The 22,196-nt window shown below is 59.4% G+C and overlaps 1 protein-coding gene across 4 annotated transcripts in view; it reads right to left on the reverse strand.

Annotated features, from left to right (window-relative positions):
* AGRN (agrin) overlaps positions 1-22,196 on the reverse strand; it is a 263,261-nt gene that overhangs the window by 51,336 nt on the left and 189,729 nt on the right. For all 4 annotated transcript variants that reach the window (XM_089773045.1, XM_089773046.1, XM_075906396.2 and 1 more), the window contains 4 exons: positions 21,026-21,232; positions 12,954-13,175; positions 4,207-4,401; positions 3,031-3,231 (listed from right to left, as the gene is read on the reverse strand). In XM_089773045.1, coding sequence (XP_089629171.1) covers positions 3,031-3,231; positions 4,207-4,401; positions 12,954-13,175; positions 21,026-21,232 — 825 coding nt within the window. The remainder of the gene's footprint in view (positions 1-3,030; positions 3,232-4,206; positions 4,402-12,953; positions 13,176-21,025; positions 21,233-22,196) is intronic.

The raw sequence follows: 22,196 nt of genomic DNA on the forward strand, positions 1-22,196 counted from the left end.
AAGCTCAGAGCTCACATCTAACCCCGATGGCGGGAACCAGACCCAGAAGAGCCCCACGCTGTACGAACAGCAGCTGGCTGGCTTCACAACGGTGTAACGCAGCGAGGGTTTGACTCCCTCCTCTTAACCCGGCCCCTCCGCCCTGCGCTGCAGCAGGCACACGGATTCCTTCTGCTCGGGTAAGCCCAGCGAGCGGAGCAGAAAGGCTGGCCAGCTTTGGTTTTGAGTGTCAAAGCCCAGCCTGGCAGACATGACTGGCTGGGCAGAGAGACGCTTAACAGGCTGGATGTCAACGAAGTGCCTCGACCAAGCCCCAGAAGCTCGAGAGCTGGCAGCAAGAAAGAGATGTTGATTTCAAAGGCTTTACAAAAATCACAACCTGCCCCCTTTTCTGGAGTGATCAAAGGGAGGGAGCTGGCGTTACACAGAGAATTATTTAAGCTCTTCTCTCAGAAGGACGGCAACCTGCAATTCCCTGGGGAGAACTGTGATCAAACACCGTGTTATGTCTTCCGCTCTCCCCAGCCCTGCCGGCACACTCGGCCCGCTCTGGCTAAACGACATGGGCAATGAGCTAGGCGGTCTCAGCTGACAGAGCTAACACAGGGCAGGGGCAAGGCAGATGCTGTTCCCCTAGTGGCCTTGAGGCAGCACGGCTCCGTCCTGGAAGCCTTGGCTCGTCTATTACAGGTCGGGATGTTAAAATGTGGCGAACTGACTAGTCGAGCAGTTGATGGAATTTCCATCGACTAGTCGATAGGCACTTCCACATTCCGCCTCCCGCTGGGGCTCTTGGACATTTCAAAGGAGGAATGTGGAGCTCCGCGTACAGCCTGGGGCCAGCGGGAAGTCCCACGGACTCCGGGCTGCATGTGGGCTCCTGAAAGCCGTGGAGCCCGGGGTCATTGGGGGACTCCCCAGCTGATCCCAGGTTTTGCTGAAATGCCGCACAGAGCCCGGGATCAGTTGGGGAGTCCCCAGCTCACCCAGGGCTCCACGGCACTGCCCCTTTGAAACACCAAGGCGGCATTTCAAAGAGGCAGCTGCCGCACAGCTGATCCCTGGCTCAGCTGTGTGGTGCTGCCGCTCTGAAGTACCCCTTGAAGTACCGCTTTCAAGTCTCTCAGAGGCAGCAAAGGGGAGGGGTGATCGACTAGTCGACAGACTATCCAATATGCGAATGCTTATCAGATAGTCAACTAGTCCTTCACATCCTTAATTTCAGGCCACCAGCGAAATGAGTTGGGAGGCCTCAGTCTCACCCTGATGGGGGCCGAGCCTCGGCTGCTTCAGGTGAGAACAGAGGTGCTGTGGTGAAGCAGCCCCGTCTGCTGTGGGCCCAGGCTCGCTGTGGACAGAGGCTGCTCTGCGGGATGCGGGTGAGCTTGGCCCTGCTGCGGACAGAGGCTGCTTGGCGGCAGCCTCCCCTGCTCCCTGCTGCCTCTGACAGAGGCAGCAGCGTGGGGGAGGAAGGGGCAGAGGGCACCACAGAGCCAGTGCTGGGGGGAGCCAGCTTTTAAGAGCTCACCTCTCCCCACAACACCGACTCCTGCTGCCCTCCCCCTTGATACAGAGGCAGCGGAGGGGGGGGAGAGTGCTCGAGCAGTGACTCGACTACCCGATAAGCCTGGGCTTACCGGGTATTCGACTACTCCAGCAGTCGCTTTCGTCCCTCGGGGGAACGTGTGGAAGGCTTATCGGTTAACTGGATAGTCGACTACACGCTGACATCCCTACTCCACATCCTGCCCCAGTGCTGCTCAGAGGGGCTGCAGCCGGGATACCCCCCAAACCCGGGGCTCAGCAAAGACACACATTTCCCCAGGTGCCCAGTGCTCAGTCCACGGCAGTCGAGGCCCCGAGCCCAGCAGAGTCCCGGGGCAAGCGGCGAGGCAGCCGGGCGCCCTGCCTCAAGAACCGCTCCGTCTCCTCATGCCTCCCTCCAGCCTGGCCCTCTGAAGTGTGAAATTAAAGCAATGATAAATCGCCTTGCCCAAGCCCATTAGGTGGCGTCATCTTTCATTACCGCTGGCTAAAAAGATGACAGGGGGGCGGGTGCCAGGTGCCGTGCGCGACAGAGCGACAGGCCAGCAGCCGCCACGAGCGTGAGGAACCTGCTCTCCCCTCCCAGGGAACATCCCGGCTCCCATCGCATTCCCCTGCCATGATACGAGCAGCCAACCTCTGCATCTGGGGGGATGGCTAATAGGCAGCAAAGCCTTTAAAATACACCTGCCACACAGCAGCCCCAGTGCCGTGACGGGAGGAGGGGGAAAGCCTGCCAAAGGGACTGCTCTGCCGGCACCCAGGGCCGGACGGAGGCATGGGCGAGCCGGGCAGCTGCCCAACTGATGGGGGGGCACCTGATGGCAGCTGTACGGGGCGCACGGCGTCCCTTACAGCTGCCATCAGGAGCCGTGCGCCCGGTTCCCGCAGCGTTGGCCCTGCGGCGCCAATCAGCAGCGCCCTTCCCCCCACGGCCGCGGGGCCCTTCACGGCCCGGCGCGCGCACCAGCTGCACTGGCCGAGCCGGGCTGGGCAGTGCATGCACCGTGCACCCCGGGGGCCGGCCCTGGGCTGCGCGCCAGCGGCCGTGACCGGCCCTCGCATGCACTGAGCACCCTGGGGGCGGCACCGCACACCCTGGGGGCAGGACCACGCCCCATGGGTGGGCCTGCGCATGCACCCTGCCCCCGGGGGCGGCACCGCACGCCCGGGCTCAGGGCACCAAAAGGGCTCAGGCCGACCCTGCCGGCACCCTCTGGGGGGTTACCTGCATCAGGCGGCGTGGCCTGCTGTGGTACCTAGGCCCAGCGGGACAGGACTGGGGGCTGGGCTCTGAGCAAGAGTGAGACACCCAAGGAGGCCCCCATATTCCAGTCACGCCTCGGGCTCAGGACGTTTGCCTTTGGGCCACGCGATACAAACTCCGTGTGCGAGCAAGTCCAAGCTCCCGCTGCCCGTCCTCCCTCCCTCCCTCCCTCGCCCCACCCTCATAGCCCTAGAACCAGAGGGACTGGAGCCTCCTACCATCCTCACAAGGCCCTGTCCTGGACACCTCGATGGCCTTCTTCTGCTGGCAGGCAGCCACCCGCAGCTCGCACGGACTGTCGTAGGTGACGCCGTCACTGCCGCACACCTGGGAGAAGGGCTGCCTCTCGCAGCGCGGGCACACGCACTGCCCGCCCACGCACTGGCTCCCGAAGGAGCAGACAGCACTGCCGCACGACTCTGAGGGAGGGGGAGAGCGAGCGGAGAACAGGGAGGGAGAGAGAAGCGGCGTGAGACCCAGCAGAAATCGCCAGAAGGCCGTGCCCGACAGCTTCGTTACTCCTCCGAAAGGGCCCCCGCATTCCCACAGCGCAGCAGGCCCAGACTCACAGCGCCCCATGCTGAGGGAGCATCCAGATTTCCACTCTGAACGTATCCGTTAGTTCCTTGGCCCCAGGCAGCCGGGAAACGTCAGCCTCAGCTCTTCAGAGAGGCATTATTTGGCCCAGTGCATGCCGGGGAGCCAACAGCCTCGGCGGGCCCCGGACAAGGTGTGTGTGAGAGTGCGGGGTGTGGTCGCCGTGGGCCTTAAGCAGAAGGAGTGGGCCCTCAGGCAGGAGTGGGGCTGGGATAGTCGGCACCCTCCGCCCTCTCCCCCCCCCAAGCCCTCAGAGATGCCTGGAGCACCAGGCCCAGGGCTCCGGTGGCGATTTAAAGGGCTCTGGTAGTGGCCAGACTGGCATGACTCCAAAGCCTTTGGCTGAGCTACGCCAGCCAAGGACCTGGACCAGGTAAAAAACGGCTGTGGCTGGCTTGGTTCTAGTTCCAGCCTGGGGAGGGCCTGGGATGGAAACAATTCCATCCGCCAGCCCATGGCCTGACATCGATCTGCTCCCCCACCACCGGCAGACACGAAGGCTAGGATTGCTCCTGGAGGCCTCCTTTCCTGGGTGCTCAAGTTGATGCACCTTAAAGGAGCCTGGTTTTTAGGAAGCGTCTAGCATTTGACCTCGGGAAGATGCCTCAAATTGGCTCCCCCCCTCCCAAAATGAAAGCACCAAAGTCACCCGTGAAAATTAGGCTAGTTTCTTGTTGGGATCCAAACGTCTCTGGATTTTATTCCTCTCCCCAGGGAGGGTGGCAGGGAAGTAACGGGAAGGGTTAAGAAAGGAACGCGAGGGCATGGGAGTAGGACAGGTGCCCCTGCAGACTCACTGCAGTCTCCTTGCGCAGCCACCTGGATGTCGGCCTGCTGCGTGCATGCCCGGACATGGAGTTCGCACTCGCTGCCGTAGGTGTTCCCGTCCGTGCCGCAGACCGGCTGGGCGGAGGAGACGCATTCGGTTGGGCACACGCACCTGCCCGTCTCCGCCTCGCAGATGGCCCCGAACTGACACTTGCTGCAACGGTCTGCAGGAATCAACAGAAGGGGAGAAGAAACCCGGAGAGAAAGTCAAGTCACAAAGCCCAGAGACCAGGCACGGAGACCAGGGCCCGGCAGGCCAATCCAGGGGGCTCATTAGCCAGAAGGCATGGCGCATCCGCGCAGCGGGCCGGAAGGGGTTAAGCGCGCTGTACTTCTCTGCTGCCACGTGAAACGGCGAGAAGATGGACACAACAGGAAGACTAGCCTGGAGAGTGGATCGTAACTGAAGGACACACTGGCCTCGTCTGTGCAGAGCTCTTCCTGACAACTGCCCTTCATTGCTCTAGCGGGGCGTCAGCATGGAGCTTGCTCATTGTTACCCGCACAGCATCCGGAACAGCCCCAACGGCAGCTAGAACAGCTCCACCCGCACCTAGAACGTCCCCGACAGTCTGATCCCAAACCCACCCAGGCTAATGGGAACAGTCCCGTTGACCCCAATGGGCAGGGCCATACCAAATTCCTTATGATGAAAAACAGGTCATGGACCATAAAATTGGGTCTGCCCTCATGACATCTGGTCTCTTACCCTATACTATAGAGATTTTATGGGGCGTTTCTCAAACTGGGGGGCCTGACCCAAAAGGGAGTTTCGGAGGTGGGGTCACAAGGTTATTAGAGGGGGAGGTAACGGTTGCCATCCTTACTGCTTCGCTGCCTTCACAGCTGGGCAGCCAAAGGACGGAGGCTGATGACCAGACACCCAGCAGCAGCAGCAGCGCACAAGTAAGAGTGGCAATGCCATCCCACGGCATCTTTACCACTGCTGGTGGCAGCTCTGCCTTCAGAGATGTGCGCCTGGCCAGCAGCTGCGGCTCTCCAGCTGCCCAGCTCTGTAGGCAGCGCTGCCCACAGCCCATCAGTAGCAGCACAGATGTAAGGGTAGCCGTACAGAAAGCCGTGTTCCTGCTACGCTGTGCGCTTGTGCAGCCGCTCAGGAGAGAGTCAAATGCTGCCCAGCTGATTAGCAAAGCACCCACAGCTAAGTGTTTTATTTCTACTGATGGTGCACATTTGCACGTGCCTCCATGTGCATAAAATTTATTCCACACATAGGTAGAAAAAAATCCACACATGAATGGATAAGATTAGAAGCAACACTGACTGCAACCCCCTCTCCAATAATTTTTCAACCCCCACAACTCCTTTCTGGGTTGTCAGGACCCCTACAGTTACAACACCGTAACATTTCAAATGGAAATAGCTGAAATCACGACATATAGAGATTTTAAAGTCTATGACCGTGAAACTGATCACAGTGGACCATGAATTTGGTAGGGCCCTACCAATGGGCATTGGATCAGGTCCAGAGATTGGAACTGAAACCAGACCCACGCAAAAAGCCACCTTGCTTCAGGTCACATCCCTCAAGCTTTTCTACCCACGGAAACGAGCAGTGTCGGAAACAGAGGGTAGAGACTTTGTGCTGGAGATGGAGAGAAAAAAAAAAAAAGCCCCCAGTCCTCACCTGGGATAAATGAGCACAGCTCCCCCACTGTCCCACTGATAGGACTGCATAAGAAGTATATTATATCCCTATAGCCATTTGCAACTCAAAATCTTTTACAAGCAAGCAGGACCCCTCCACGCCCTACCCCGAGGAAAGGCAGCCACCTCTGGGGTGGAACACAGCACTTTCTAAAAGCGCAGAGTTACGCTCTAGGGCAGATTTGAGCAGCAAGTCCAACGGGAATTCAGGCAGAGGAGTAAAATTAACCCCAAGTTGGGATGTGACCATGGCAACAGGGTTAGACACTTGTGGCGGGAGGAGGGGGAGATCTTCAATGCCCATGAGGGAAAAGGCAAAGAAAAATAATGGAAAAGATTTAAAATAGCCAGACTGAACACGAGGGGCATGCTGGAGGGGTGGGGGCTGAACCTCTGGAGAGCTGTGTGAGCCACAGAGATAGCCGCATGAGTAACCCCTTCAGTGGCATCCATCAACACCTGCCTGACCCCGAGCTCCGCCGTCGCTCTAGGTGCCGGTGGGACCAATCGGAGGAGGCAGCTCTCTCTTCTTAACGCAATGTCAAGGCAGCAGTCAAATGCCATCCAACCCGCCGCCGTGCCCTCCCAACGCTCACCAGGGGCCCCAGTGGCTGCAACGGGGGGAGGAAGGAGCTGGGTGAGCAGAGAAGGAAGGAGATGCACTCAGAGCCATAAAACCCATCAGGGCCAGGGGTAATTGTGATGAAATGTCACCCGAGTTACACGCATTACAGCTGAAAACGGGGCTGGAGCAAGCCAGGGCCGAGTGCAATTACAAAAGGTGATAAATTATCCTGGTAGCAGCAGCCAAAGAGAGACCAGGGCTACAACTCAGGCAGCTTGCAAATCTCCTGGGGGTGGAAGGATTTGCTCTAACTGCCTGGGAGAGCTAGGGGGTGGCAGAGCAGGATTTAGGTGACAGGGCTGTAGAAATGAGGGGGAGAGGAGTGCTGGATCCTAGGTGCTTCTGGAGCCTGTTGGTCCCAGTGGAAGGTGAGGCTGGTGCATGGGTGTCAGGTATGTAAGGCAGGGGTAGGCTCTGCCTTCCCAAACCGCCAGGCATAGCCCCGCCCACACTCCGCCCCCAGAGCACCTACTGTAGGCATTCCTAGGGAAGAGTGTTGCTGCCCCAGCGCCCGCTCTCCCTGCGCTCCAGCACCGGGGAGGCCAGGCCTGGCCGGGGGGTGCGCCCTCCTCCCCCATCCAGTGCTCTGGGGCTAGAGAGGCCGGGCCTGGCTGCACAGTGCAGCACACCCTGCCTCCTCCCTCTTGGGTGCTCCATGTGGCCCGGTCCGGCCTCTCCAGTCCTGCAGCACCAGGGGAGGAAGCAGGCATGGTTTGTTGCGCCACACGGCCCGGCCTGGCCCAGCCTCCTCCATACCCCCACCCGATGCTCGAGAGGATGGGCTGGGCTCAGCCAGCGCAGTGTGTACCCCTCCTCTCCCGTCCCCTCCCCTCCCCGAGGTTGGAAGGGGGGGAGCACGCCTCCTGAGGGGTGGGGTTTGCCTCCCCCAGCCCTGCCTTCACCGCCCGCCCATGGGCCGGTGCTGCTCATTGGGCATTTCCATTGCCGCAGCCCGCTCCAGTCCCGCACCCCGCTGCTTGCAGCAGAGAACAAGGGGCATGTCATTTACCCAAAGCCACTCGCTGGCCCTGCCCCCACCCCACATGCCTCACCTTGAGAAAAGCAGGGCTGCTCTGCTTCATCGGGTCAGACTGACCCAGACTAGGCGAGTGCTCTGCCCCTGGGGGGTGAACCCCTTTTCTGGAATGTACGGACCAGAACCCCCTGGAGTGGTGTGAAGCAGAGATCCCCCCACTACAGCCACCATGGCCCGCAGGCTGGCAGCCTTTCCCCGCCAGCGAGTCACGGTAGGCATGTCCCCACAGGTGCCTGGCCGCAGCCTGGCATGTTGCAGGCCCCAAGGGTTATTTTGGGTCCCACCGATTTCCTGCAGGACAGGCTCAGAAGGACCCTGCAAACGTGGGGTGACCATGGAGACGTGGCAGCAGGAGACGATGGGGGCTGCATCCGTGGCTGCTGGGGGAGGCTGAAACGCAGGCTGGACTCATGGGATGAAAAGCCTCTTGCTGAGCAAACTCCGGCTTCCGGCGGAGGCCAGGCACCCTCCTGGGCTGCACAAATCCCACCAGACACCCAGTGCTGGGGGCTGAGTCTCGGGGGCTGGGGGCTGTCAAACCCAAACTTAAGCCCTGGAGCAACTAAGCCCTAGAATACGGCTGCGGATCCCAGCGTCCCGCAGCAATGCCAAGGGAAGGGCAATTGCCTCCCTGCACTAGGTGGGGAGAAGAGCAAAGTCTCCAGACCAGGCCTGGGAAGACCCTGGGAACGGAGTTGCCGGGGAGGGTGACCTGTGCTTCACAGACCCGCGGCCGGGGCACTGGGCACCTCTCAAGCCGCGGGCAGCACCGTGTCATGCCGTGACCCTGCCGGTTTACCTGCATGGGATGAGATTGTAATTCACAGCCACACGGCATCTCTCCCCGTACTGACTGTCTGCGCAATGCAGGCACCGGGCTGGGACATTCAGCCCTGGCTCTGCCAGCAGGCCCGCCCATAGGAGGAGATGGGGGGCAAAGAGGGCAGTTGCCCTGGGCCCCAGCTATTCAAAAGGGCTTGGCATTCGGCTGACGGGGGGGGGCATGACAAAGTGCAGCACGTTCTGGCTGCCCCCGCCTCACCCCTTCTGCTTGAGGCCACACCCCCTTCAGAGTGCACAGAGCCAGGCCCCTGGGTGAAGCTGTCTGCAGGACAGTCCCCCGCCAGCCCACCCCTCGGCTCTCATGACCCTGGCCTGTTCAGTGATGCACCAGTTAACTTCCTCTCTCAAGTGAGCATCCCCTTCCCCCTTCCATTCAGTTCACCAGGAGCTTGGCTCGAGGAAGATTTTTCTCATTTTACTTTCACGCAGCAGCTGTTGCTTTGGATGCAAGTGGGAAAAGACAAAAAAAAAAAAAAAAAAGCCACCCACAAAACCCATGACTGGTGAGCATGGTCTGTTGGTGGGGCTCTTTCTATCTATAGCCTGCCATTTTCAGCCCACTAGTGGGTTTCAGAAGTGGGCAGAGAGGTAGTTGAAGGCAGGATCTATGGAAGATAGGCCCATGGGCAGGTGGCACCCCATCCTAAAGCAAGGGTGTTTACATCCCTTCCACATGACAGTCTTCTCTCAGGTAACTGCCGATATTCTTAATGCACAAATCAGTGCTTCTCACCCCTCCTCACTGCTTTGCTATCCTGCAGCAGGGAGTTCCATGGGTGAACCATGCATTGTGCAAAAACGGCCTTCTTTTCGAGGCGTTACATTTGCAGCCCTTTCATCACAGTAAGCATCCTGCCGGTGTAACTCTGTGCTCAGGGACTGCAATGTGATCCTGCCCTCAGAAACTAAACAGCGAGCCCAAACTTTGGCTGTGGCACTCTGCACACCCCACACAACTGTCCCCTACCAGGTCATGGCATATACAGCAGGGCAGCAGCTCACGCTAACCCCTGGGCTATGTCTACATTGGCACCCCTTTCCGGAAAAGGGATGCTACTGAGACCAGTCGGAACTGCAAACTCTGCAGGGGATTTAAATATCCCCCGCAGCATTTGCATTTACACGGCTGCCGCTTTTTTCCGGCTCGGGGTTTTTCCAGAGAAAAGCGCCAGTCTAGACATGATTTTCCAGAAAATAAGCCCTTGAAAGTAGGAATAAAGGATCTTCCGGAAAAGGGCTTATTTTCCGGAAAATCGCATCTAGACTGGCGCTTTTCTCCAGCAAAACCCCGAGCCGGAAAAAAGCAGCAACCATGTAAATACAAATGCCGCAGGGGATATTTAAATCCCCCGCAGAATTTGCAATTCCAACTGGTCTCATTAGCATCCCTTTTCCAGAAAGGGGTGCCAATGTAGACACAGCCCTGGAGTGTAGCATACAAGCATTAAGACTGCTAGCAGAATAACCTGTTTTGTCAAACACAGTTGGCTCAATACCACCCAAGCAACTCCCATGACTTCAGTCGGCTGGCGAGGGTGGAACGGAAACAGAGCACGGCTGAGGGATGTAAAGCAGTGGGATTAAGAGAGAGCAAGTACAGTGGGATGGCACTCACCTCATGTGAGCACCCCTCGTCTGGTCACGTGTGTTTGCCTGCACCCCTGGTTACAAGCCTTTTTGGCTACTCAGCCCTCTGGCGAAGTCACACTCTTTCATGTAACCACAAACCCCTTCTGGGGTATATCTCTAACAGGGGCTCAACCCTCTGTACAGTGTCTCTCCAGGTCCAGTCCCTCAGTCTGTTTCTCCACTCAGTAGGAGACCGCGTTCTCAGCAGCTCCCCATGTCAAGCTGTGCCTGGTTCTGCAAGCCAAGCCAAGCCAAGCCCAGCCCAGCCCAGCCCCCTTGACCTCCTCCCTTCAGGTCTGGGCTGCAACTGAGCTGCCTCTAATTCTGCAGCACCTTTTGTAGTCCTCTCTGGCCCCTGATTGGCCGGTTCCTCCAGAGCCTCTCTGTCCTCCTGGAGGACTTCTCTATGGCCCTTTTGGCCTTAGGGCCTAGCCCCATTACAACAAGGGTCACCATGCATGGGTATTTGGTTCTTTGGTGCATTCCAAAACGCACAGGAAAGGCTTTTATGAGCCCTTTGGCCACACGGTTTTGTGGGATGCTGCAGCTGGAGGGAGCGACGGTGCTCAATCCTCCCTAGGCAGAGAAATGTGCATCAACTGGCTAAGGGGTGAACGCATTCCTGTAGGGGGGCGGGGGAGGAGAGGGACAGTTTCTCTCTAGCAGGGGGCAGGCACGTCGTAATACACCCTCCTGCTGCTGCCAATAGTGAGACGAAGGAGGAGAAAGCTGCTCAGAATCCTGCCCCAGCATCTTCACCCAGCCACTCCCGGGCAGCTCCCCCCATTTCCAACTTCTGCAGCAGCCGATTGTCCTGCGTCAGACGGGTAGAGGAGCCAGAGCAGGCTCTGCACAGGGAGGCGATTTCCGTGTCTCTGTCCCCTCCGTGCCCTGCCCCCATGTAGCAAGAAAGGGAAAATCACCAGCCCAATTGGTTCCTTTCCCCAAATCAACCCCTTCCGTTGGGGCTTTGTTCCCTGGAAGGTGAAGGAGTAACCCTCCCGTGTGGCAGGTAGCAGCTGATTGTGTTCTTCTCGCTGCTCGCCGGGGGCCTGCATTGCCGTCTGAGTGGGTGCGGGCCCGGCAAGGAGAACAGGGAGAGGCAAGCCATGGCCAGATACACACAGACACATGCTTCACCCCAGAGACGTTCCTGGCCTGAGAAACAGGTCATTTCCACACACAGCTCAGTGGGGCTGGCAGCACGGGGGGCATATGCGGCGCAGACATTTCATTTCAGCCCCGATCCCGCTTGCCTGTCAAGTTTTGATGAACAGTGACAGCCACAAACTTCTGCAGCTGCAGCTGCTTCTGCATCCTCACAAAGCAGCTCAGTGCCCTTTGCCACACCTTTCAATTCAGTTAGCCTGGCAATCCACCCAACATGGGGAAACTGAGGCCCATGGAAGACGAAACAGCAAAATCAGGAACAGGACCCAGGAGTCCTGACTCCTAATGCTTATTCCACCTGTAGGCAATGCTCCTATGGATAGAGTCCTGCACGGATACAGAATCTGTATCTGAAAAATGCACCGCGGATAGCTGCACTGACATCCGCAGACACGGATACCCACGGATACAAAGCAGGGCTCTACCGATTGACTCAGTCCTTTTTCAAGAGCAGCCCCCCGTGTTCAGCCTGTCACCCCGCTCAGTCCACCATTGGCAGCCCCTCTGCTCTTTCTACTGTCAGTAGTGCTATACCTGGATCACAAGGAAAGCCTCAGGGCTTTAGGAACTTGCTGAGACTGCCTTGACCTTTCCGCTTCAGGGTAGGGATGTTCAATTTAGTTTAATCAACTAATTGACGAGTCGATGGAATTTCCTGACAGCTCCTAATACATTTAAAAAGCAGAAGTACAGCGGGGGGGCACCCGGTGCAAGCCAGGAATCAGCTATCCCAGCTCGCATGGGGTCCCCTTCACGGCACACCAGCCATTTAAATGTATGAAGAGCCTGTTGGCTCTTAATACATTTACAAATCAGAGGTGCAGCGTCTGAGACTGGGTATGAGCTGGGAATCAGCTGATTCCCAGCTTGTGCTCGGTCCCCACTACTCCTCTGCCTCTCCGCAGGTTTTAAGCCGGCTCTCCCCGGCACCAGAGGCAGCAAGGGAGAGGGGAGAAGCGACTCGTTGAGCGACTAGTCGACTATCTGATAAGCTTATGCTTATCAGTTATCCAACTAGTCAACTAGTTGCTTACATCCCCACTCCAAGGTGGTCAGAGGCTAGAACGCTGGGCTGGACATCTGGACTCCTGGGCTCCATCCCCAGCTCTGCCGCTGACTCCTGGCACAAATCTGGGAAAGTCGCATCCCTGGGTTCTGCCTCAGTTTCCTCACCTGTCAAACGAGGAGGCAGCACCGGGTCCCTGGCGGGGGGCTGGGAGGCTAAGGGAAGTCGTGTGCGTGAAACGTGTTGGAAACTGCAGGTGCTGGGGCTAGAGAAAGGCCTGGGAGTCTCTCTTCACGGGGCCCCTTCGTTCCTACTGTGACACCAGCCTGTGGAGTCAGCAGTCAGGTGACCCACCCCCTCACCCCAGCTCCTCTAGAGCTACAGACGCCAACAGCAACCAGTGTGTGGGGGGCTGCAGCCTGCCTGCCGCAGCCTTCACCACCACAGCTGGCAAAAGGGCAGACTGGTGGGAGACCAGGGGCCCGGGGCCCGTGGAGCGGAAAGTCCCATTGCCTGCCGGAGAGGGGGGAGGAGATGGAGCTGCCCCGCTGAAAGTCAAAGACTTGGGAGTGGAGGGGGCATAAGAGTCCCCTGGGGCTGGTGGAAGAGTCTGACTGGAGTGGGGAGCATGCAGGGGGAGGGGTCACTTGTTTGGTGTCCCCATAACCCCCCCCCCCGCCAGCTAGCCGTGAGCCCTTCCGCTCCTCCTGCCCCTGGCCCAGAGCCCCGCCCCACTCACCGCAGGGCCCTTTGTGCTTCACTTTGATCTCCCTCCGGAGGACGCAGGCCATGGCGTCCAGCTCGCAGGGGTTGCCGTAGGTGCGGTTGTCGCTGCCGCAGACGGGGTCGTAGCGGCTGACGCACACCTGCTGGCACTCGCACACGGCCTCCTGGTTCTTCACCACGCAGGTGGCCCCGTAGGTGCACTCCACGCTCAGGCACGGGCTGGGCAGGCCCAGGTCTGCATGGGGGCAGGAGAGAGAGAAAAAAAAAGAATCAATGCATCAGCCACTGCCCCGCCGCCGGGACTCCCCATTGGGCGTGGAGGAGGCGAAAGCTGGGCGGGCGAAGCCCACGAGCTGGCCCCACCCTTGGACTCACACCAGCCCCAGCCGGGCCCGCACTGTCCCTGGGCGGGAGACGTCAGGATGGTGTCACAAAGACACCGCGCTCCTGCCTCGCCCAGCATCGCATGCCCCCCTGGCAGCCCAGGCATGCTGCTTGTCCCCCAGACAGGGGCAACCCCTGGGGAACGGGGGGAGGGATAAAGGGAAACAGGCTTCCCTACACAAACGCGGCTTCTCTTTCACCAGGACTCCGCAGTCTCCCCTCTGCTCCCTCCCACTTTTATTTTCTCAGGTGGCTGCAGTCAAAGTCCTGGGGATGTTGGATAGGTGCCCCGGCTTCTAGCTAGGTCCTTCCCCAGGCCCATCCCCGGGGTGTCTGGTCTCCTCCATGTGCCAGTTCCTGTCCAGGCTGCAGCCCGTGAGCAGGGCCAGAGGGGATGCCCAGTTGGGACAGGTGAAGGTGCCGCTCACAGGGGGTTTCCCCTGTGAACCCTGCATGAGGGTGGGGGCGGGGATTCCCGGGAGCTGCAATTCCCTCCCCTTGCCGGAGGCAGCAGATTGCGCGCAGGGGAGAGGTGTGTGTGTGGAGGGGGGGTTGAAGTGTGTCGCTCGTCTGGTGGCGATAAGGGGCTGCCCCACCCCCATCTCTACCGCCGCAGTGGGCAAGTCCCACCTGTAGGGCTGGAGCCAAATCACGAGCTCCGGGGTGCAGGGGAGGGCAGGGAGCAGCAGAACGTCCTGCTCCCCCTGCTCTTGCCACTGCACGTACCACAGAGGGATGGAAAACCAGGGGCCAGAGGGACTTTCATGGTCTGAAAAAGTCAGGGCAGGGTAACATCTCTCCTGCTAATGCCCTAAACCCAGCCCTCACACCAGGCCTCGCACGGACGCACCCAGCCCTTGCACCAGCATGCACACTGCAGCCCTCACACCAGCACACGCACAGCAGCCCTCACACCAGGCCTCACACGGACGCACCCAGCCCTTGCACCAGCATGCACACTGCAGCCCTCACACCAGCACACGCACAGCAGCCCTCGCACCAGGCCTTGCACAGACGCACCCAGCCCTTGCACCAGCATGCACACTGCAGCCCTCGCACCAGCACCCACACGGCAGCACCCAGGCCAGCCCTCGCGCCAGCACACTCACAGCAGCCCTCGCACCAGGCTTTGCACAGACACACCCAGCACAGCCCTTATACCAACACCCACACAGCATCCCTTGCACCAGGCCTCACCCATATGCACACAGCCCAACCCCCACACCAGCACACACACAGATGCACACAGCCCAATCCTTGCACCAGCACACACAGCAGACCCCACTGCAGCAGCAGCACACACACATGCACACAAGCCCAATCCTTGCACTGACCCACACAGATATACGCATAGTCCGTCCCTTGCACCGACACACACGTCCATCCCTTGCACCAGCACACATATACTCAGCCCCTCACCTCCCCCACTCCAACCCGCCCAGCTCATCCTTCACACCAACCCACACAGCTACACGCCCATCCCTCGCTCCAGAACTCACCGGCAGAGACTCATCTCCATTCCTCCGACCAGCACCCACCCACATTCACACACAGCCCGTCCCTCGCACCAGTATCCCCCCCAGGACTGTTCTAGCTTGTGGTGGCACCAATGCCTGCGTTCGTCTCCGACACACTGTGCTCCGTCCCTCCCTGCCACCCTCTCCCCATCTACGGCCTGTTCTTGCCCCTTCCTTTCATGGGGGGTGGGGAGAGTCTCTCGGGGCGTGTGCAGAGGGGACGAGTCTCACTCTCCGACAGGTCACTGCAGAACTGCCTGAGCTCAGGTTAAAAAGCCAGACTCGCATGCAGCAAGGGGCCGGGGCGGGCCACACTGACTTGCCTGGTGGGGGCCGAGGCTTCACTGGAGCATTGTTAGCCAGTGTGAAGCATGAAGGATGCCCCCCAGGACTCTGCCCGGTGAGCTGGGCATGTGGACGGGCCCTGACGTCTCTCCCCTGCCTACGGCGCTACAGGCCCTACCTGCGCGTCGTGCTGCGAGGGGGAAGGGGTCCCGAGCCCGGCCAGGTGGAGAGAGCACAGATCCTGACTATTCTTTCACCTACGCAGCCCTTGCACCAGGGAACTCACGGGTTCCACTGGAGTTTGCACCAGTGCGAGAGGCAAATTGGGCCCGGCTTCCCTGCACCCCTGCGCAGTCGCCTGCCCCCGGGATTTCTGCACTGAGGTTAAGGTAAGAGCTGCGGTCGGGACCCCTGGGGCAGGCGGCAAGCACAGGGCAGGCTGCGTTTCCTTCACCGCCCAGAAGCTGGCGCTGTGGTTCAGGCTGCTTACAGGCCGCTAAAGGCAGGAGGGTGTGAACTGCTGGGGGGGAGCCGGCAGTCCCGCCAGGGGGGCGCTCCGGGAGACTCAAACCACCGCCCTGGGGAGCGAGGGGAGGGGAGAGAGAAGAAAAACGCGGCGTGAAACCCTGAAGAGGCGACGTGGCGGCGAGCCAGCGGGGACACGCAAGGCAGCAAAAGCGAGACGGGGGCCCCGGGGCCCGTGCTGGGACAGACCCGACCCGACCCAACCCGCAGCGAGAGCAGCGCAGCCACAAACCAGCGCCGGGCATGAAAGGCCAGCGCCTCCCACGGCCACACACAGAGCAGGGGCGGGTTCCACCTGGAGGCAGCCTGCCGCCTCTTGGGGCCCTTCCCCCTCGAGCTCTGGGCCGCTCTGCACAAAGCCCGGTGGAGCTCAATGGTTTGGAGTGACGGGACCACGGCGAGGGCCTTTCAGCACCCCGGCCCTGCCAGGGCCTGCTTCCCGCCAGCACCGCGGAGGGATCCTGCGGAGCAAGCCGCTCACGGGCCCAGCAACGGAGGAGGAGCAGGAGGGTCCCTGACATGGGCCGAGACGCTCAGTTCTCAGTTCCAGGAGAATGCAGTCCTGCCCGTTTGCAGCATCCAAGGGTTCCGACGCATCCCCCTGCCAGCAGGCTGGGCTGCTACCTCCCGAGGTGCCATGATCGTGTGCTCCCAGGGAGCAACCCTTCTCTGCCCGACGGAAGGCTGGTTTGAATGTCGGCACGGTGCCATGTGCGTTAGGGGGGCAGGGGGGTCACAGTCGGTCCCACACCATGCTGCATGCTCAGTCCTTTTCACTGGCCCAGACATGTGTGGCGCATCCACGCACGCAAACACACGCTAAGGAAGGGAGCAGGACGGGGGGAGGGGCACAGTGATCTCGAGCAGCCAGGAGTCCGCGACCATGCCGGAGCAGGACAAACATCAAATCCACCAGGAGCAGCCCGAATTGACGACTCAGCCTGGAAGAGGCCCTTGTGACAGGTAACAGGGTTCTCAGCTCACAGGAGCGTGCAGGCAAAACAGCAGCTGCCCACAACAGAGCCTGCGGTTGTGTGGCCCTCCCCAGACCCCAGCCACCTCTGAGGAAAAGATGCAAACTGGAGCAGGCATTAAAACTACCCCCTTGCACTGCAAAGCACTTTCATTCCAGGCAGGAAGTGGGTGGAGGGGGAACAAACCGGGGGCATTTTTTTTCATCCCAAGGGCTTATAACTCAGGCTAGGGAGGAGGAGAGGGTGGGGAAGAGGAAGAGAGAGACCAACATCGTAGGGAAAGCTGTTGGCTAAGGAGAAGGATAGAAAGCAGACCTCTGAGCAGAGACATCCCGGTTGGGAGCGGTAGGGTGCTGTGTGGGTGCACGTCCTTTCTCCAAACAGGCAATGCTGTAAAACACAAGACAAGAAAGAAAGAAAGAAAGAAAGAAAGAAAGAAAGAAAGAAAGAAAGAAAGAAAGAAAGAAAGAAAGAAAGAAAGAAAGAAAGAAAGAAAGAAAGAAAGAAAGAAAGAAAAGGGAAACAGACAGACACAACTACAGAGACTTTCCCTCTGCTGTCAAGCCCTGCTTCTTCCAAAGTCCTAACCCCCGTCTCCCATCTCCCCGCGCCTAAAGGCAGCTTTCAGCTCTGTCCACCCTTGTTTGGAAGCAGAAAGGAACTTAAGAAATACCAAGTGATGGGCAGGCTGGGGCTGTTTGCCTGGCTTTGTTCCCTTCCCTGACTGCTGGAACAGAGTGAGCAGCAGGGCTGAGAGTTCATTAGGCAGGTACCCGTGAAAGATTAAAGCATCGTGTTGCCATGTTAATAGGGAGCTTTTCATTCCCTACCCCTCCATAGGCTCTCGTTATTCTAAATCTTCTTCATTCCACGCTGGCGCTCAGCTGCAATCTCCCTCCAGAAGCGGAGAGTTTGTAGGCAGCCTCCAAAAAAGGGGCTTTGATAGGCACAGCAGGGCCTACAGCTGGATCCATGCCCCTAAATCCCCCGCTTTGGGCTGGTGCCACTCCGGGGCTTCCACCTTGCTGTAAAAGGAGATGCCCTCCAATTTCTACAGGGAGGTTCCTATTCCCTGCCCGCACCTGGACCTTCCCCGGGGAAGGGACTCTCTAGGGCAGTGGTCCCCAACACGGTGCCCACGGGTGCCATAGCACTCGCCGGGGCATTTATGTGCGCCCGCCGAAACATCTGGGCTGCCCCACCCCCCCCGGCGCGTGGCACATGCATGGTGCCAGCCCCGGGCACGTGGCGCATGGGCGGCCCCTACCCCGGGCGCGCAGCATATGCACGGTGTCGGTCCCGGGTGCAGGGGCAGCCCCTACTCCCAGCGCGCGGCACATGTGCAGTGCTGGCCCTGGGCACAGGACGCATGGGCGGCCCCTGTCCCAGGTGCACAGCACATGTGTGGTGCTGGCCCTGGGCTCAGGGTGCGTGGGCGGCCCCCACCCCTGGGCACGCGGTGCATGCGTGACCCCACCCCCGGAAGAGTGGCGCATGAGCAGCCCCGCCCCCGGACGCCCGGCACGTGAGCGGCCCCACCCCTGGGCGTGCGGCAGCCACGAAAGGTTGGGGACCACTGATCCAGGGGGATCCCTCCCCCCAGGGCCTCTGCCCTGCTCCCTACAGTGGAGAGGGAGGGTTTGTAACAGGCACATGGGCGGGGTGGCACCTGGAGTTAACTCCTTAGAGCCTCTTTCTCTGCAGAGCAGATAGCACGGAGCCGGCTTTCCCAGCCTTGCCCCCGACGTGTCTCTACTCTGATTTGGTGGGACCCCATCTCTCCGTCCCCGCGTGTCCCTCGCAGCGGAGAAAAGGCAGGACTTGGGCAGAATGAATATACAGGGGATCCTTCTGGAGGCTGCTAGGGACAGAGCCTGTAGCTCGGGGGGGGGCAATACTTTTTGCGGGGGGGGGGCACTTCATGCATGTTGTAATGTGGTCATGGCTTGTCCCCCCAAAGGGGCAGGGCTGGGGACTAACCTCCCCACAGAGCTGTCTGGGACCGGCAAAGGGCTCGTGGCTCCTGGCCCTGTGGCTACCGTGTTGCCTGGCAGCTGCCCAGGGATGCTGTGGCTATTTAAAAGGCTCGCAGCTCCGGCCCCTGCCAGGGAGGCACCAGGACTGGGAGCCATTTCAATAGGATCCTGCTGCCTGAGCCACCGCCTGGAACTTTGGAGGCAGAGGCAGCAGGATATAAATAGAGAGCGGCCAGGTGCAGTCTGGGGGCCGGATCCGGCTCTGGGGCCACATCTTGCCCAGCCCGGCCTTAGCTTTCTCTGACTCCCCAGCTCCCTCCTGGAGCAGAACTGGGCTCTCACACATCTCCACGTCTCGGCTGCTCAAGCCTCTGACCCTGCTTCACCTAAGCCCTGGCCTGCACTACGCAGCTGACTGCACGACAGCCTCCTTGGCCAGAGGGCCCGGAAGACACGTTCATACCAGGGCTGGTGCTTTTGTGCTGGGGACAGGTGCCGAGCAAAGGCTGCACCGAGGTCGCTGCCTCCTTCTATGTAGGCCACTTCTGGCCTTGTGCTGGGTTTGAACTGGTGACCCGGAGGGGGCAGGCAGCAGTGGAGGGAAGGGGTGGGCTGACACAGGAGAAGGCCTGTGACAGAGCTACACTGCATGGTGGTGTGCTAGGAGGCAGAGCTGAGCTGTCATAGGGACTGAAATCTCCAAGTCTTGGCTGATCAAGCGTCAAACTCTGCTTCACCTCTCGCCCTGGATTTTCCTGACTCGCATCCCACGAGCACATGCTCTTGGAAGGACGAGTGTGTGGGCCTGCTCTCCTGGCTGCACAGCCTGCAGGGACAGCAACCCCATGGGGGAGAGTCCAAACAGGAGGAGAGACGCTGCCCTTTATGGGAGAGCGCAGGGCTGAACTACAGAATCGGCCAGAGGTTTGTTTCCAGGACACAGACAGGCCGAGAGGCCATGTGGATGTACAGCTGGATCCTGCCCGATCGGATGTGGGTGTCAGTCTGGGGTGACTCCACCCACGCTAGCAGAGCGGTTCCAGATTCCACCCCCAGAGACAGGGAGCTGGGTTTTCAGAAGGGCTGAGATATTAGGGGTGGATTCCAAGCCCACCGGGTTCAGGGGACGGTTTTCAACTCTCTGCAACAGGCTTTGGAACCTAAGGAACAGACTTCGAGGAGCAGCGCAACCGGAGAAGGAAGGACTGTCGCCCAGGGAAGGAAAACAACGTCCAGGGCTGCTGACTTCCACCCGCTTGCCCCCAGGCTTGCCGTAGTTGCTGTTTTCCCTAAAGTCTCAGCTCCTGGAATCCTGTGAATGTGGGAGGGGCTACATAGTCACTAGCGAGTGGGACTGCAGAGACCAATCAGTGACCCCTAACAGCTCATCAGCCAGACAAGCTCCCCAGTGGTCCTGCTTAAAAAACCATCCGCTGATTCTGTTATGCCCAGCTGATGACTGACCAGTGGCGTTTACGCCGCCAAAGCAGGGCCCAGCCAAACAGTCTTGAAAACCTGGGGTTCATCTCAGCATCTTCTCAGAAGGTTTGATAGGACACAGGAGCAGTGTGAAGAGGCAGCTGAGTCTGGCTGATAATCAAATAAATACAAGCTGAACTCAGCAGCGCTCCCGGTTCATGCCTGCCGGTGGGCTCCGTGCGATTAGCCCGTTCGGTTCCCTGGGCAGCAGCTGATTTGATAAATCGGTGGCTTCCACAGCCACAGCGACCCAAGCCCCCAGCCTATCCCACAACCCAGACCTCAAAGAGCCTCCACCAACAGCGCCCTGCTGCTCCTCCCCAGAAACGAGACAAAGACAGACGAGACCACTGGAGAGCTGCAGCGCCGGGACGAGCTCCTGATGGCGGGCACCTAGAGCTGAGAAAGGCTGGAAAATATGGCGGGGGAAGCGATGGAAGGGACTCGGGAGACTGGCACTACCCTGGGAGGCAGGATGGGCAATGGGAGCTGCTTCCGAGTGGCATGATACAGCATGTGCCTGGCAGGGAGCAGGTGGATGGGGCACATGGACCACACAGGCAAGGTGCTTCTTGTTGTTATTGTGCAAATCGTTTTCCCTGGTCCGTTACAGGGCACAGCGGAGGCGGACGACACCGGAGCAGGCAGGGAGAGAGAAACGGCAGTGACGGAGACAGAGGAGAGAGACAGAAGGCAGGAACTCAGGATCAGGCAAAAGGAAGAAGAAAGGGAGGGGGGGATCTTACTGGCCTGGAGGTCATGAAGGGGAAGAGGGGTCACCCAGTGGCTACAGGGACACGGATACAACTTACCTCTGATGTCTGGGCAGCTCCGCTGCTCCTGTGCCTTGTTATGGGAGAAAGCAGGAGGGGGCGAGGGGCATTTTCCTGCTGGGGCCGGGTGGCAAAGGGGGGAGACAAATGGGACCGCCCCAGGCCAGCTTACCACAAGGGCCCTCGTGCTTCACGGGGATGGCGGCTCTCTGCTGGCACTCGGCCTTCTGGCGCTCGCAGTCGTTGCTGTAGGTGCGGCTGTCCCTGCCGCAGACGGGCCGGTAGGCGCCGTCGCAGGCGATGCGGTCGCAGGAGCAGCGGGGGGAGCCGCGGCGGTTGAGGCACACGGCGTTGAACTTGCACTCCTCCCTGCACTTGTCTGGAACGGAAAGAGCAGGCGCCGCTTCCATCAGGGACTGGGGCGCAGGCGTCGGGTTGGCTGGGCGGGGCTGGGCTGCCAGCAGGGCTGCCGGCTTGGGGGCCTGGCAATGGAAGGGGCATTTCCAGCCCGGAGCCACGAGGCCCCTGGTGGGGAACAGGCCGAGGCTCACATGCTCATAGACTTTAAGGTCAGAAGGGACCATTATGATCATCTAGTCTGACCCCCTGCACAGTGCAGGCCACAAAATCTCACCCACCCCTCCTAGAATAATCCTCTCACCTATATCTCAGATATTGAAGCCTTCAAATACTTTGAAGACCCCAAGATGCAGAGAATCCTCTAGCTGTGATCTGTACCCCATGCTACAGAGGAAGGCGAAAAACCTCCAGGGCCTCTGCCAATCTACCCTGGAGGAAAATTCCTTCCCGACCCCAAATATGGCGATCAGCTAAACCCTGAGCATGTGGGCAAGACTCACCAGCCAGACACCCAGAAAGTTCTCTATAGTAACTCCTATCATCCCTCCATTGACCTATTCCCACTGATAATGAATGGACAATTAGTTACCAAGATCACGTTATCTCATCAAACCATCCCCTTCATAAACCCATCTAGTTTAATCTTGAAACCAGATAGATCTTTTGCCCCCACTACTTCCCTTGGAAGGCTGTTCCAGAACTTCACTCCTCTAATGGTTAGAAACCTTCGTCTAATCTCAAGTCTAAACTTCCTACTAGCCAGCTTATATCCATTTGTTCTTGTGTCCACATTGGTATTAAGCTTAAATAATTCCTCTCCCTCCCTGGTGTAGCTATCGCATGCTACAAGGGAGAGAGCCGGGAAGATGGGACGCGAAAAGCTCTGGCTGCCCAACCGTCAACTGCGGGGGGAGAGCGACTGAGGCCCGTGGTCATTGTATCTGAGCTGCCCAAGCTCAGGGGTGGTCAGGTCCATGCTCCTG

The sequence above is a fragment of the Pelodiscus sinensis genome, chromosome 24, assembly GCF_052426305.1.
Source record: "Pelodiscus sinensis isolate ZL-2025 chromosome 24, ASM5242630v1, whole genome shotgun sequence".
Taxonomy (NCBI): domain Eukaryota; kingdom Metazoa; phylum Chordata; order Testudines; family Trionychidae; genus Pelodiscus; species Pelodiscus sinensis.